Raw genomic sequence first — 16,727 nt, 5'->3', positions numbered from 1 at the left:
TATAAAAGAGCCACAGTTTCTGAATTACAGGTTCATGTTTTGTACAGTTTACTAAATGAAGTTTGTGCTTTTTTTCTTTCTTTTTTTTTTCTTCTTTTTTTTACTTTCCTCCTGATTTCTGGCAACTAACTTCTGTAATTTAGAACATTTTAGGAGTTATTTCTATTCCTCTAAAGTAATTGAAAGCAGTCTTACATAACTGGCGAACTTGCTAATTCACTATGAACCCAAGTTACACTGACGTGAAGAACTGATTGTGTTTTGTTTGTTTGTTTGTTTTGTGTGTGTTTCTTTGTTTAAAGTACAACAAACTGAGCTAACAAGACTTCTTACACCTTTTCCAAAGTACATATTGCACATTTAAAAATGATCAAAGTTTCAAGTCTGAATCCCAAACACGTCGTGTGATGCATGATTACAGCTGCCTCAAACAGGCTTAATACCAAATACAAACCAGAGGTCTGAAAACCAGCGACTGAGGTTTTGGTGTCAGAAACTCACTGTAGAGGCACATCGCAACTCTACACAGTAAATTAACACATATATATGTATATATATATATATATATATATATATATATATATATATATATATATATATATATAGAGGCAGGTACATCCTGGCAGTTTCTGGCAATGCCGTTGTCTTGCAAACATTCCCGCTTCCCCTCCGCTTTGTATGCAGGAATGGTCGCGCTTGATTTTGGGATAAAGAAGTTTTGGATCGGAGGCTTGTGTTCAACTTCGTTCCTGCCTCCTCTCCCTGGACTCGGAAAGCAAAGAAAGGCCTTGGGTTTGTTTTTTTTTCCCTCTCTTTTTTTCCCCCCAAATGTCACTGTTAAGACCGACAGTCCTGACTCCTCCTACGGCGCTTTAAGCTCACTTCCCCATTCATGCTGTTCCTCAAGCAATCATTTCGCCTCCTCTTCGTTTTCCCAGTCTGTTGAAGGAAGATACAAGGTTTTACATGAAATACACTTGGCTTTACAAATCTGAATCAAACTGTTTTACATAAAATTGCAATATTACAAAACTAAGTAAATCTGAATAGTTCATGAATCTGGGCCATGAAATGAAATATAGGAATTAAAAATGTCTTTGCATCAGTAGCAGTAAAATGTTGAATTTCTTTAAAAGAGAAAGGTCAACAGGTGAGAAAATCAACTTGGCCACTAGAGGGCAGTAGAAAGCTAAGAAACTACATGAAGCACATAAAGCACATAAAGCAGAACAGTTCCATAATAAATGAAGTGAGCTGGAAAACGTCACATACTTAAAATTAACGGTCCTGTCATGACAATCAAATCATTTCAGCAGGTGGTGCCGCAATGACTCATTAATTCTTACCACCAATGTAAAAACTGTTGAATTTGTTGATTAAAGGGTTAACTTCTTCCTTCCCCTCTCTGTCTCTCTTTCCCTCTCTCTCTCTCGTTTCTCTCTTTTTTTTTAAGTCCAACGCAGTAGTGGATTGGGCCTTAACGCTTTTTTTGTACAAGAGCTAAAAAACAGCATAATCATGTATAAATTCTGTCCTGGCATATACTACCCCATTGAAAAGTACAAATGGCTGTAATTAGTCATGTACTTCAGGGAGAAAAAGTCATATTATAGAGGCATGTGTCATATAGGACAGACAAAGCTCCACATTAAAACACAATTAAGTATTATTAGATTAAATACAAGTTTTGATTATAGGCTAAATGAAAGATAAGGTCGGGTGAGTGTTTATGAGTCGCAACTCTGGTTAAGGAAAAAGGAATATTTCTGGAGTTTGTACAGGGAAATGAATGAAAAAAAGTGAATGATAGCCCGTTAGATGTGGACTTATTTCATTTCAGATTGAATGATTGTAGTTCAATTTAACTCACTTGTTAAAAAGAAAAGAACTGAGCAAACTATCTCACGCACACACACACACACACACACACGCACGCACACACACACACACACACACACACACACACACACACACACACACACACACACACACACACACACACACACACACACACACTGAGTTTGCTCAGTGCTGGCATACATGTAGCCAAGAATAGCCAGTTTACACACCTTGGCATCCCGCTCCGCAAATTTCTGAAACATGTTGGCATAGGTCTTTTTGTCCTGCTCATGATGTTCCTTAATCTTGCTCTGGCAGATGGAAATCTGAGCGCGAGCTGCTCGGTTTGAGGGGTTGACTTGCAGCACTTGCTGAAAGTCTGCCATGGCCAGGTTGAACTCATTGCAGAGTAGCCGTGCTTCTCCCCGACGATACAGGCCCTTCTCGTTGCTCTCGTCAAGCTCAATGACCTAAAATACAGCCACAGCACCAGTTCAGTACGGACACGAGTGGAGCGACTGCTGAAAAGGGATGGCTGTCTGCAATCCTCGGGGGGGTCACACTGCTCACCTTATTGCAGTTGTCCACAACTTGTGAGAAGTCTTTGATCCGCAGAAAACACATCGCCAAGTTGAGGTGGGCTGTTAAAACGTAGTCCTGTATCCTCTTCTGTTGCTCTTTGCCAGAGCCGCACTCCATCTCCAGCCAGGAAATGATGCGCTGGTACTGGATGACTGCCTGGTGGTACCGCTCGGACTATAAAAGGAGCACATTAACAACTTATTTATAACAAAACGTACAACCCAAACCAAAATCGTTGCTTAAAGCTAAAAAGGCCAGCAAAAAGAACACACCTTAAAATACTGATTCCCTTTATTCTTCACTCCGTCAACCAAATCCAGCTTTTCATTCAGGTCCATTTCCCAGGCTTCTTTAGCCTATTAGGCACAAAGCAATCGTCACAAAAGCTAATCCACAAATGGAAAAACATATTCCATGAGAAAAGAGAAATTCACCCATTTCCATTTGATCGACAAGATTTTAAACATGTAATTGATTAAACTGCACAAAGAAGAAACTGCCCCGCTCACCCTGTGAAAGTCCTTCAGGGTAACTTCATAGAGGATGTCGTTGTCTGGTCCAATTTTGTACTCTGGTTTACCTTCGCTTCCAAAGCCATACCTTTTAAACAGAAAATCACAAAATGTCTAATAACGATAACAAATTACACTCAACATTGTGTTGTGATGACAATTCATACATGTAAACTGCTTGAACTGCAAAGTTTTGAAGCCAATGTGACAGGTTACAATAAAAGAAACATTTTTATTTTCTTTACGTTTTCAGAACGGGCGATTAATTCGTAGGGCGACGTACTGACCCAGGGCTCACGTTTCAAATCACTGCACATTAATGTAGCATGTCTGCCGTTTCTGTCTTTAGTTGGACGGTCTGGTGAAACCCTAAACTGGAGTGATGGCGTTGTGTCATTCTGTCTCAATGCGTATAATGCAAAACAAAGACAGCGTGTTTGCAGCAATCTGTCTCCGTCTATTAAAGGAAGGAAGACGTCTGCAGAACTGCGGCGCTCTGAATCTGCAAGTAGGCGTGTATCTGGAGATCAATAAGCGTTTTCTTGTTAGAGTTGTTTTCTCTGTTTCCATGTCTTTGTTACCTGCTGACAGGTTCGCTCCTGCGTTAGGGCGCTACTATCTGGCATGAGCTCTGAGTATGAACTGTTCATGTACTACGAATTCCTAGTATTCATCACTAGCACTTTGTTTTTCTCGTGCCCGGGGGAAGATGGGGAGGGCTGGTGTGGGCTGAGTTAAAGCGATGATATTATGTGGTTTGGGCAGTACACTGTGTCCTATTTGTTTTTACAAGTCCACAGAATGACTGTCTGTCTTTTCTTTTTCTTTTTTTTTTTCTTGTTTACATTATTTTAATCTAGGGTACAATATGATACAGACTGTGCTCAGCTGCATATGCTCTGTTTATTATTTTCATTCCTTTTTTTGTGTGTACAGTTTTGGTGCACAAATAGTGAACTGGATTAGATCCTTTTTTTTTCACTCACAGAAGGTCAAGGTCAAGGTTGCTTTATTATTTGCCGTGGGCAAACTTGTTTCACAGGTTTTTGTGATTGCTTGGCACGCCATAACAAATAAAGACACACAATAAACCAAACAAGCAGAAAATAATAATAAAATAACAACAGTTGGTCGAGTGAGGCAAGACAGACAAAACAAGAGCTCAATGTTCCGATAAATAATTAAGATAAGATCAAAATAGATGAAGAAAAACCACAATAAAAATCGCAAGTGAAAAGTAGTCACTAGTATAAAGCAGAATAAGAACATCCAATGAAGAGCCACGATAATAAATAAAGCTAAAAATGGATAAATGCAATAAATCCAATAAAGTGCAATGTCACTGGGTCTTATTCAGTTCAGTGATGGCGACAGGAACAAAGCTGTTCTTAAAGCGCTTCGTCCCGCAGCGTGGGACCAGGAACCTTCGTCCAGAGGGGAGGAGCTCGAATTCGCCTCGTGAAAGGATTGGGAGTCACATTTAAGGATTGCACGTGAAACACCATAAGCGAAAAAATTTTATACATGCGGGGGGGGTTGGGGGGGGGGGTTCCCCACTGCAGTGCCGAAGACTCAATTTATGCGCGTTCCTCTTTAGACCCCCAAGGGAAACAACAAATTTGAAGCATTTAAAACACGACGCTGACTTCAGATATCACACATGTGCTTTGTGTTTGTAGGTTTTCCACCAATATAGTGCGATTCATTATCAAATTATACAAAAACAAATGTATGACCGTTCAAGAATATAACATTCCAAGTCAGAGGAGCTGAAACTGATCACAGCTGCTAATATCCATCACAGGTTTAACACACCGACAGTAAATTTAGTTCTAGCATGTGGGTCCCAGGGAGCTCATGCAAAGGCCACATAGGAAGGCCCGTATTGAGAGCAGCTGTGAAGTGAGCATGCTGTCCACGACATCGCCACGCAACACGATACAAGTACATTTCTGTTTGTTGCGCGCCGTTGCATGATGAAACAGGATCGCATGATTTCAGTCTCAAATGTATATTTCCACAAAAAAAAAAAAAAAAAAAGAACATCTGTACACACCCTTCTCCACAACAGTTTAAACATAGTGCTGTTCGGAGCACACCGAGGACACAACGTGGAAAACCTCACGACCACGCAGCAGCCGTTTAAACCTCCACTTCACCACAAGCCCACAAGAAACCGTTTCCATAACAGCCTGAGCAAAGGACCAGCAGATCTTTTTTTTTTATTGAATGAATCCTGCATGAAGTCTCAAAGACACCCAAAGTGCCTCGGGGACGTGACACGCCACGACACGTAAATCCAGCTGAGACAGTTACCACGTAGTGACTGGTTCAGTAAAAGTTCACACAGAGAACAAAAAAAAAAAAGGTACTGCATTCCAACATCTGTTTGGTACTTACTTTGGTTTTAAGTAAAGTAAGCAGCATTCTCCCTTCTGCATCTTGTCCATGGCTCGGTCCACTCCCAGAGGGACGCCTTTATCCTCAGCCTCACCGACAACAAAGCTCACGTCCCTACAGTCAAATAATCGTCCGCCACTGCTCCCCTCCAGGTGCACTGCAACACACGTGACACAACTTAGCCCCGGATCCTGTCCTTCACCGTGCGACTTGTCAAAAACAGGCACGATGTCAATCGACACATGAACCGATCATTTTCTCACCATCAACACGCGCTCCATCGTTTGGATTGGTGTAACCTTCGCCCTTGACCTTGATTCGTCTCACAACGCCGCCGTCTTCTGTCAGTATCTCTCCTTCGAAGTTTAGCAGCTCCATCTGTTTTTTTTTGCAAAAAAAAGTCATTCAATTGTCAGTTTCAAGGTCTTAACAGGAAAAAAATGCAAAATACTGCACCTTCTAAACCCTACAATGAGGGGTTGGATAAGGTGGAGGAGGATAATAGCAAAGGCATGAAAATAAGAGAAATAATCACCATAAAGGAAATAATTATAACTATCGGAGACAATGTACTGTGAACATCTCTATAATAGTCAACTTTATAGTTGTAGGAAATGTATGAAAGCTACCTGTTAAGTAGATTATAATATTTCCTTAGATGTGAAATTTATGTTCCCTTTTTCAAAGCTTCAGGATCTACGTTAGGATTTAAATTCAAACCATTTGGGTTCAAACAAACGGCCAGAATCTGGCTCACGCAAGTTTTTAGCAGCTAAAGATTTTTTATTTTTTTTTTATGTTTAAAAGGCACGTGCCGACCATAAAATTTATGTGAATGTATAGTGGAAGTAATATTTTTTTTATGGCAGCAGCGTAGAAAGTCAGGAAGTGCGTCGTAAAGGGGGAAAGCCCATATCAGGTGTCAAGTTTATGTGGAGGATGTGACCGAGGCCAGGGATTTCCCCCCAGGAGACGGGTTATACATTCCCATGTGAAACCAAACGTAAACACATCTTCAGCTTCTTCTACGTGATATGCATGACGAAAACAAAGTCAACTTTTGGTTTTAAACATTCACATATGCCGCAGGGATGTAGAGAGGACTGAAAATATGGACCTGAGCACAACTGCTATTGCAATATTTAAATTGTTCTTAATTGCAAACGTGAACAAATGTAGAATAGAAATGTTTTATTAATTCCAGGGGGAAATAAAGTGTTCGGTTAAAAGATTACAGTAAATCTATTGGACGTAAAAATGCAAATCAAAAAACTTTTTTTCAAATTATGGTTTTTGCTCAGTGGAAAGTAAAAAAAAAAAACAACTACATTTTTAATTTACTAGTACTAGGCCTGGGTGATATGGTCCAAAATTCATTAGTCAATATTTTTTTCTCCACATGGCGATGTATGATATAACTTTTTAGCCAAAGACAAACCCGGCGTCAAAGTCACTGGTAAAAACTGCGTAACAGGCCCTTTTATCAAACGCCAGCTGCATAAAATAAAGACGTGAATTCTCTGGAAAACATTATAGGAAAAAAAAGAGGCTCATATTAAAAAAAAAAAAAAAAAAAAGATCTTTGACAGTTGAGAAGTGGGGAAACGCAGCGACTCTTCATATATTTTCAGGAAAAAAGCGATATCGAAATAAACAATATTGCATTTTTCAATATCGAATTTAGGGAAATCTACATAAATGGTAAATTCCAATATATCACCGAGCGCTAACTTACTAGCGTACTGTAAGTATTTGTAACCTGTTACTTTCCCCATGAGTATGTTTAGTATATGTCATTTTTGTATGTCTTCTGAAAGGAGGAGGACATGGAAGTGGTGACATTAACACCATGTGTGTGTGTGACAGACAGACGAAAGAAAACAAACTACAGACACCATCTGTAGCAGGTAAATAAATATTGACTCGGGGGGGAAATCTGGGTGACGACGGACTGTACTTCCTGTAGGCACGGTAACCTACAGCTCAATATTTAGGACACTAAATGTCTTACAACTAAACCTAAATGAGCATTCTTACAGTCTATATAACTATTTTAGGTTTTTCTGATGCTATTTTAATTTAATTGTCAGTATATTCTGTTTTTATCCATTAAAAATAGCTCACCACATAATCTGGAGGGCGAGCTGATTATTGACAAATATACTATTGAAATGTTAATGAAAAATGTCTTTATTTTACATAATCATGTAAAGGATGTGAAGAATCAAAAAGCACATTGACCTGGTTTCAACCTGGTGAAAAGGTTTTATTGTGTTTTCCTTTTCTTGTAAAGATCCTGTGGTGTATGAAAAAAAAAAAAAGTTGCGAATTTTAATACGCAACTTCGCATCAAACTCAGTTGATCCACTGCTGCCGATTATACATTTTAAGTCTTCAATTAAAGTGGGAAAGTTAAAAAACATTTTACAAATAAATTGTGTTTATGAGGGGAACAGTGTATGGGAATGAGTTTTCAAAACGCTGGACGATCATTATAATTCATAATAAAATGATGACTAACGGAGGGTCTACTAACTGGGATCTGGACCGGTGTCAAAGGTTTGAGCAAGGAGCGATTAAAATAGACAAACCAGATTATTTTATGACGATGGAGCTCCGTGTGCAGAGACATGAGGGCCTCACGATGAGGCATACTCCTAAATTACCGGTGTGTATTTACAGGATTTAAGGTTCAGCACAAATGTCAGCGCCGATGCTGTGTACCTACCTCAAACACGACTGGCGAGTTGGGAGGGATTTTGTCGGGGTTTCCAGCGGATCCATACGCATACTCCGGTTTGCACAGAAACGTGCACATCTCGCCTCTCTGCATGGACAATACAGCAATGTCCCAGGCCTTCAGAACTTGTCCTGTGCACAAAAAAAGTTGTTGGTTTATTACACTGGCTGAAAAGTTAAGGTGCACTAACATATTTATTGGGTGATATGTCAAAGCATTAACTGAGCATTTTGGAAAATCTGCAATCACAAGGATGGGATCAAAATCGTTGGGAACTCGGATTGTAAAAGCTCCTGGAGCTGGAGGTGCAACAGATCTGACATTTGATCTGACAAGCCGAGCTTTCTGTGACTCGTCATTGTGGTTCAACCCGCCTGGAAAGATTACACATTATTATGTGTTTCTATGGAATAAGAAGCTACAGCTAGAAGTTATCAGATTAGATCAGCATAAATACTTAAATCAAAAACAACTTTCTCAGCATTTCCAAAAGCAATACCTTATGTCTCTCTTGTTTAATCCTCGTGAAAGATTACCATACACAGTATATAGAACACACACGTAATCAATCAAATAAATACTGCAGCTGGATTTTGTTAATACTCAAACCATCATTTGTGTTTTAATGAACCTAAACTACAGCTCAACTGCTCACTGTTGTCGTTTTATCGTCCCCGAGCCAATTTCCTAAAATTAATGAGTTGTTGGTTATGCAAGTAACACAAGGACGAATGTTATTTAATGCATATTTGAACTGCAAATGGCCATATTACTGAGTTTATTACCAGGCAGAAACATTCAATTCCATGCTTTTGTTTTAGTTTTTTCTTTGTTTGTTTGTTTGTTTCTTTCTTTCTTTTGATCAAAATCCAAACATTCTCAGAAAACCTTTTAATAGACGTCCTGAGTCAGAATTTATCCCGCTGGTGCTGGCGATGTATTCTTTGCGGCCCTCACATCGATCAAAGTTTGGAATTTTGTAAACCTGTTTTTAAAAGTAGTTGAAACAACAAACTTTATGCTCCACCCACGACAACCTCGGATAAACATGCACTCTTACTGAACAAACTGACAAACACATTGACTTTATCTCCTTCATCTTTCAGACGTTCCCCTTCACCGCAGATCACCTGCCGCCGTTTCTCTGCTTCCTCTACTGTGCACCAACCATCTTCATGCCCTCCTTCATCTTCATCTTCTTCTCCCGCCTGGCAGCTCTGCCTTCAACATCCTCATTTAACATATCCTCTAACTGCTAACTGACGCCAACTGCTCAACTTCAGCCGTCCCATCAGTTCAGTTTCAATTATTTCCGTGCCGCTCATGTTTAAGTAGTAAATAAAGTCAAATACCTTTTCCCACATTGAAGCAAATAGGTTCTTTGCGATCTCGGCTGCAGTCGAATTTCTTCCCGTTGAGAAGTTTCCCAGTGTAGTGGACCACTACTCTGTCCGCGATCATTGGCCGTTCTCCCTCTATCCCCGGACGCTTCACAACCTGCTGACCGACAGACAATTTTACACCTCAACAAAAAAACTTCACAGCATTTGAACAAAACAATCAAGCTGTAAGATCCAAAGAGGAACCGGCTAAAGGTCAGGATACGCCACACGGCGACACGGTGGTTGTAAGATGAGCCTGAATGGCGGCAATAAAACAAAAGTTCACGCTGTGTGTAACAGTAAATACCTTGATAACTCCTTGGTCCTTATTGGGTGTTACATCGATGCCTTTTCCAGAAAACACAGCAGCGGCTGATTGGCCGTCCAACGACAAGTCCTGATCAGTGGTCATTTTCGCACGTGGGCATCACACAATCAACACTGCAAAAGATATAAACACAGAGGCCCACACGTCAGTAATCTGAGCATGGTCAATTACATGTCCTCCCGTCTCGTGCTTCGCTTCCAGGAATCGAATCACAAGGAAAAAGACAAACGGTATAAACAGTTTGATTTTCTAGGGCAGGGCTTTTATGGACATAAAATACCAGTAAGTTCTTCATAATCCTCCCAGTGTAACTGACTTTTTGCCCCCACATTATATAACTGGCAGCTATTTAAGGACACATCTTCTCAATCTTCACCCCACACTAGGAATATATCGTGTTTGCAGTTTTGCAGGAAAGAAAAAGAAAAGAAAAGAAAAGAAAAAAACAAAACAAAAAGCATTGAAGCAGCTGTATGAGGAACACGAGTGTACCGCACCTTGTATAATCCCCGCAAAGACGTAGTCATTGCAACTATAAATCTGAGATAAAAGCAGCTGCTTGTTGCTTACTTCACTCGCCCTATTCGGGCACACAGTAGAAGCTGTAATATGGCCAAGACTTTATGGACCTTTGTGCTCTTTGAAACAATCTCCATGTCGATCTGCAGAATCCCGCTCGGTCATTTTCTAATGAGCATTACAGCATTAGTCAAATCTTCTCTCTGAAAGCCTCGTGTGCGCAGGGAAAGCGTGGGCTTGAACACACTCACACACACTGTACTGATAATGCAGCACCAACACAAATAGAGAGACATTATCTGCCTCTGTGTTTCTGACGAGACAAGTGAAAATCTTCGATTTGTACAGCGCTCGCTGATGTGCTGATATACCACTGTATCCTATCAGAGTATGAACACTGTCCGGGTTATGTCGGATGATGTTGTGGTATTGCTCAAAGGTTGTCCTCGCCGCGTCTCTCAGGCTGCATCACAGTCAAACAGGCGATGCACCAAATCAGGCTTCACTTTTATTCATGTGACTGTATTAGCCAAGTCAAATAAACAATGGAGTCCTCTGCCTGCCTTGCACGGCCATGAGATACAGATAACTCACCATCACTTCCCAGAATTTTCCTGCACTGAATAGTGTCGGTTGTTAACCCAACTTCAGCAAACGAGTCGAGCTTCCAAATTACAGCAAAATCAAACCGCTAAAAACTAAATATTTCTCAGTTTTTGCAATACGATATTCCACTAAGCACTGAAATGATAATGAAATGTTTGCAATGTTGTGAGCTCTACATAAGGTCTGTGTTGGGTATGTTCAGGAGCGAGAAAAGCATGAATCGAAGTATCATGTGTCTCTTGCACACAAGCGCACGCGTACTCAAGTACGCATCTGTATTGTCTTTGTGACAGCTTGAGTATCCTTTAGATTGAAATGAAATCTAAGAAAAGAAATTAAAAAGAAGTTTTTGCTTCATAGTGACAACAAGATGATGCTTTGAGACATAAATGCCAGGTTTATTTTAGATTTTTTTAAAGAAGATAGGTTTCAATTTTTCGTGGAAAGTGAAATTTAGTGAATCAAATGTGAACCGGACCTCACATGACAAAACAGCAGAGAGCTGGTGCACACTCCCTCCTTCCTTGTATTGCTTTTTCATTTGATTATGCACACGAGGCAGTGTGTGTGTGTGTGTGATCATGTTACCTTATCACTCGATGAGATGTTACCTGGTGGCTGAATTTAGTGTCAGTCTGCACCCAGTCGCTTTGTGTCCACTTTAGAAAAAACATTGCTCCTGTGTTAAAATTGAAACTTCATTCCATATATATTAGTATTGGCATAAATGTAAAAACTTTCCAAATCATTTTTTTAATATTAGATACTGACACACAGAAAAATACATTTAGAAAATGTAAATTATTTACTACACAATTGTCTTTGAAAGGGCGCAGTTTCATTGGGATGAGAATATTTAAAAAAAAAAAAATCCTCCTTCTATACAGTCCAGGCCACTTCATGTAATTCATGTAAAAACAAAAACTCTCGTTTCGAGCCTCTGCCGGTAATGACCTTGATGGGGTGTGAAGGGCCACGGCACAGATCATTTCATCTGCTATGTAAACCTACTTTAATTGTTCAGAAACCCAAAGAGGCTCCCTGCATCGCTGTGATTGTGATGTTTTTCAACCAGTAGCAACGTCTGATGATTAAATCAAATTGTACACTTTTCCTTTTTCATAGGCACACTAGAACCAGTACTTTTATAACCTTTTTTTTTTTTTTCACAGAAAGAGGACGAAGGTCAACTGAATTGTTTTATCATCGTGTCCACGCAGCAACAAAGCTTCAGATTCGACACGTCAGAGCAAAGAATCGTCAAATATAATAGACTCTTTGCGATTGAACCAGCCTCAAGAAACGTTTAAGCCCTAAATCGTTTACTGTCCAGCCTGACAGGGGGTGATAGATTTATAGACCCCACAGAAGTTTGCTGCCAATGTTTCGCGCCTCCATGCGGACAAAAGAATTTCAACAGCGGCTTTGCCAGAGCAATAAAAGTGTAATGACGAGTTGGTGTCACAAGAGCTAAATGATGCCTCTTTCATCACAGAAGGAATCATTGTCTCCAAATCGCTGCTCCAACACACACAACTCCCGGCGTGCCCCGGTGCAATAAACTTGACATTGTCTTGAGACAATGAAAAAGCTACTCAGCTATGTTAAGCATGTTGGCAAACACTATTTTGTGATTACAGTCACATGCAGCAGCTGAGACGTTAACACATGCCCAGATATAACTTCAGATCCCAGCTGTTCTGGAAGTCGGCGAGGTTGGCACGTATGGTCCGACGATGTGAAGTTATGCAAATGTACCAGACATGCAACTCCGAACCAGCAGGTCCTTTTTGGTTCACAGATTCTCTGACAACGGCAAAGTATTTTCTTAAAATGTTGTTATTTTCGGAATTGAAACTTTTAAGACTGAACTAGGTTCACTGTGAGGTATAAAAAGCCTGTTTGGATAATTAAATGCACTTTTTTGGGGTAAAAAATTTTTTTTTTAAAGTGAACACCAGGATAAGTAATCAGCAGTACCTCAATTAAAATCAAGTAAAATAGAGGACATAACATTTTTTTTATTTTCTATAAATTGAAATAAACAAATGGAAAGTAATAAATGATTCAACTTAAAATTTTAAATGGCTGAAGCTTAAATTGTTAAGTATATGTTTGTAACCTTGTTTGGGAAAGATCTATATAAAGTGTATATTGTGAGTGTTCATAAGGAGAGACGGATAAATATAGATAAGAAGCTATTTCTCACTTTCACAGGTACTCATAGTACCACGCAGCATTTTACCGCCTTCGTAGTTTAAGTATAAGCGGCCTTTCCATTTTCTGTATCTTCATTAGGAGCAATTTAAGTACTAGAGCTAAATAGAATTATAACCATATCAACTCTGGGGTTGAAAGGGAACGATGAGAGGGACAGTGTTTTTCAGACAGCGATCTTGTGGCCACTTAATATTTCCACAGAGAAGCTGTAAACAGAAAAAAAAAAAAAAAAAAAAACAGCAGCTCTCCGTCACTGCGCCGTTTTTCTGGATTTTTTCCGTCTGTTGTCCGGTCTGACGTTCAGGATGTCCCAGATGCTGTGAAGGACTATGTGCAAATAGAGCGATGTGCCACTGAGGCGACCAGATAGAGTCTGTGAATAGAAACACTCCAGCCACTGCACCTGGTCCCGACTCGCACCGAGATGAAACACATCCAGAGGACGCAGCGTTCATGAAAAGGCTGAGAACTGAAATCAATCTAATTAGTTCTGGAAACTATAACGTGATACGCAGTGTGTCAGTCTCTAAGTTGAAACCACCAAACATCTGTTCTAATGACGTCTGTACAATTTGTTTCATCCGCGTCGCCCTCAGCGATCAGGTGCTTGTGGATCCCCAACTCTTCAGCACGAGAAATGAACACAATGTCCATCCTTCGGTAGTAACACCTTGTCGTGTCTCACATTTTGTTTTTGAACTCACACGTGTGTGTATGTGCATGCATGTTTGTGAACAAAATGTTCTTTCTATTCAGAGATCCCTGCAGGCAAAGCCTGACAGTGTTAACTGATCTAAGACCCCCCCTAACGTATAACCCAGCTTCAATCTATGGACAAAAACAGTCTGCTTTCGATTAGAAAAGCTGATCCGAACAAATCCATTAACATACCATTCAAATCTAGTCCAAAGGCAGCTGGCATAATATTGATGGAGCACAACATCGAAAATAATTTCAAACAAGCAACAGTAACTTATGATATCAGTTGTATCGTTCTTTTTTCTTTCTTTTTTTTTTTCTTTTTTTTTTCCTTTTCTAGTATTTGAAATGTGCCAGAGAACGATGGCAGGGGAAACAGGTTGCAAACAGTTGCATTACAGATACGATGGCATGTACGCTCCATGTACCTAAACTCTGATACCCTGCGGAGGAATGCAGGAACAGGACACAATGAGGCAAAGACCATAACTAGACGCACACGGTGTATCTGTACATTCTGTCTCACATCCGTACTCGGCTGCTGATTCATACGAGAACATGAGTACACACTGTGCATGGACGGCGTATCGCCTAACATCCTCAAGTGGAGCATTGTCTAACATGCAGGAGTCTTTTTCTTTTTCTTTTTCTTTTTTTTTCCAATTGGCAGCACCATCACATAGTGTCCAAATGATGCAAGGAAAGCCTGTAAATTGGATGTACTTCAGTCTTTGGAAACGTTGTTTTGGTGACAAATAGATAAGCTATGTTGATTCTGTAAAATGGTGTGTTTAAACACTTGAGTTTGACTTTGAGGGTAAGACAACCTCAAAGACCTGTCTGTGATTTTGTGCCAAAAAATCATTTACCTTCCTTCATGCCAAATAGGTCCCTTGAGGAAGTCTCGTTTATTTCTGGGACTTTGTCCAGACCTGTATTCAGGTCTAATGGCCACCTGTGCATCTCTTTCAACCCCTCATCTAAATTTTAAACAGACTTGTGGAAACACCCATTTATTTCAAGATAGTTGGAGTTTAGAATCAACTCCCCCCCCCTAATGTATGACTTGATACAAAATGAATACACGTGAGTGCACAATGTACCCGAGTGGATGCTGTAATTCTGGGAAGACGCTTATGTACCTGTAATTTGTGAGGGTACACCTAAGCCAGCGGGGATTTTGGATTTTAAATTGGTGTCCTCATCCTCCTCCTCTGGGAGACTCACAGTCAAGTGCCTCACTCACAAACACACACACACACACACACACACGCGCACACAAACAAACACACACACACACACACATTAGCCCATATTTATCTAAGAGCAAAGTGGAATACTGGTGTAACCCCAAATGCCCCCACACATGCCTCATTTCACACCATATTCTGCATCACCTTATTGTCCTGCTTTTCTTTTACAGTACTCATTCTTAAATCATCGAGCGATGAGGCAGACTCCACACAAAAGATGCATCTTCATCATGATATAACAAGTGTCCATTTAAGTCATCCAGCAGAAAGCGCAGCAAAAGATGATGCACTTTGTAAATTACCTATTGAATAGAAATAAGAAACACTTACATTTCTTTGTGATCCCTTTAATGCAAGCTGTCTTTTGATGCGGTAAAAAAAAAAAAAAAAAAGATATTTAAAAAAAACAAAAAGAAAGAAAAAAAACCCGGTGGACTGTTAAGACTGCTGCTCCAGTGAAGCTCGTCCTTCTCATCTCACATCCAGGGTACTAAATGTTCTGCCCATGTGATTAGTAGGTAGCGCTCTTTTTGTCTTCTTCCTCCCCTCCTCTTTTATCCCTCCGGTCTCTGGTGACAGTAAACGTGCCGGTGTAGTAGCCACATGGAGCGCAGACTTGGAAATGACACGGGGGAGAGATAGAGAGAGGCAGGGACGGAAAAAACACACGAGAGAGAGAGAGAGAGAGAGAGAGAGAGAGAGAGAGAGAGAGAGAGAGAGAGAGAGAGAGAGAGAGAGCGCGTGCGTGTGTGCGTGTGTGCGTGTGTGCGTGTGTGTGTGTGTAGCCTGAGAGAGAGAGAGAGTTGTGGGAGGGCGTTTCGTGTAAAATTAAGGGCAGGTCTTGGAAAGCAGCCACAAAGTAACACAATGTTCCGGCTGTACTGTAGCTGTGCCGCTGCTGATGAGAACACTGTGTTCCAATAGACACCCTGACCTGTAACCCGTTCCGTGCCGAGCCGGGCCGGGGAGGGAACAGCCTGTACCGCAGCAGGCTGTCCTCCCGCTCAGCTGACAACACATATCAACCGACACACACACACACGCACGCACGCAAACACACACGCACACACACACACACACACACACACACAAGCGGGAAGTGTAAGCACCGACATAAAGAGCATACCACACTGCCCGATAAGACGCGCGTTGAGACGGATTACTGTTTCTGTAGGGGACGGTAAAAACTCCGCCTTCTATCTTTTGTACAGGCTGGGGGTTTTTTTTGGGGGGGGGGGGGGGGGGGGGGGGGGTCTTTTTAATTTTATGGCTCACGCACAAGTGCTGCTACAACTTGTGCCGCGGTTGGGATTAGGACAGCTGTGCATGCACGTAGTCGTGTTTATTACTTTTATTAGTGCCTCGAGGAAACGTAACTTTATTGTCATTGGGACAGATCATCTGTCATCTTTTCCCAAAAGAGACTATGTATCCTTTTTTATTACTGCAGCGCTGTGGAAGTCGTTACATATTTTATGGAAAATCTTACTCGTGTTATTTAGTTACATTTAATTTTATGTAAAAAAAATTTTTTCAAAGATACATTGTGTAAATATTAATTTCCACACATTGCATTGTGCTATATAAACTCTGTATTTGCACAAGTAACTGCCCACTTTGCTTCTATTAAAACACAGATAACTACTG

The 16,727-nt window shown here is 40.6% G+C and overlaps 1 protein-coding gene across 4 annotated transcripts; it reads right to left on the bottom strand.

The window, feature by feature from the left end:
- Nucleotides 1–679: 679 nt before the first annotated feature.
- fkbp5 (FKBP prolyl isomerase 5) lies at nucleotides 680–15,868 on the bottom strand. Of its 4 annotated transcripts, none has more exons than XM_080462547.1 (11): nucleotides 15,411–15,868; nucleotides 9,763–9,896; nucleotides 9,426–9,570; nucleotides 8,062–8,204; nucleotides 5,597–5,711; nucleotides 5,334–5,490; nucleotides 2,931–3,021; nucleotides 2,694–2,777; nucleotides 2,410–2,595; nucleotides 2,070–2,309; nucleotides 680–939 (listed from the first exon to the last, which is right to left on the bottom strand). In XM_080462547.1, exons 2-11 carry the CDS (start codon nucleotides 9,865–9,867, stop codon nucleotides 838–840), a joined length of 1,368 nt encoding a protein of 455 aa, XP_080318673.1. In that variant the 5' UTR covers nucleotides 9,868–9,896; nucleotides 15,411–15,868; the 3' UTR covers nucleotides 680–837. The 4 variants fall into 4 exon arrangements, with proteins under 4 accessions (XP_080318673.1, XP_080318671.1, XP_080318674.1 ...); XM_080462545.1 differs by having other exon boundaries at nucleotides 9,426–9,573; nucleotides 15,411–15,610; XM_080462548.1 differs by lacking the exon at nucleotides 15,411–15,868 and adding an exon at nucleotides 14,970–15,132.
- Between the last annotated feature and the right edge of the window lie 859 nt (nucleotides 15,869–16,727).

This window comes from Lipophrys pholis (assembly GCF_963383615.2).
Source record: "Lipophrys pholis genome assembly, chromosome: 4".
Classification (NCBI taxonomy): domain Eukaryota; kingdom Metazoa; phylum Chordata; class Actinopteri; order Blenniiformes; family Blenniidae; genus Lipophrys; species Lipophrys pholis.
This window is presented reverse-complemented; position numbering and strand designations above follow the sequence as displayed.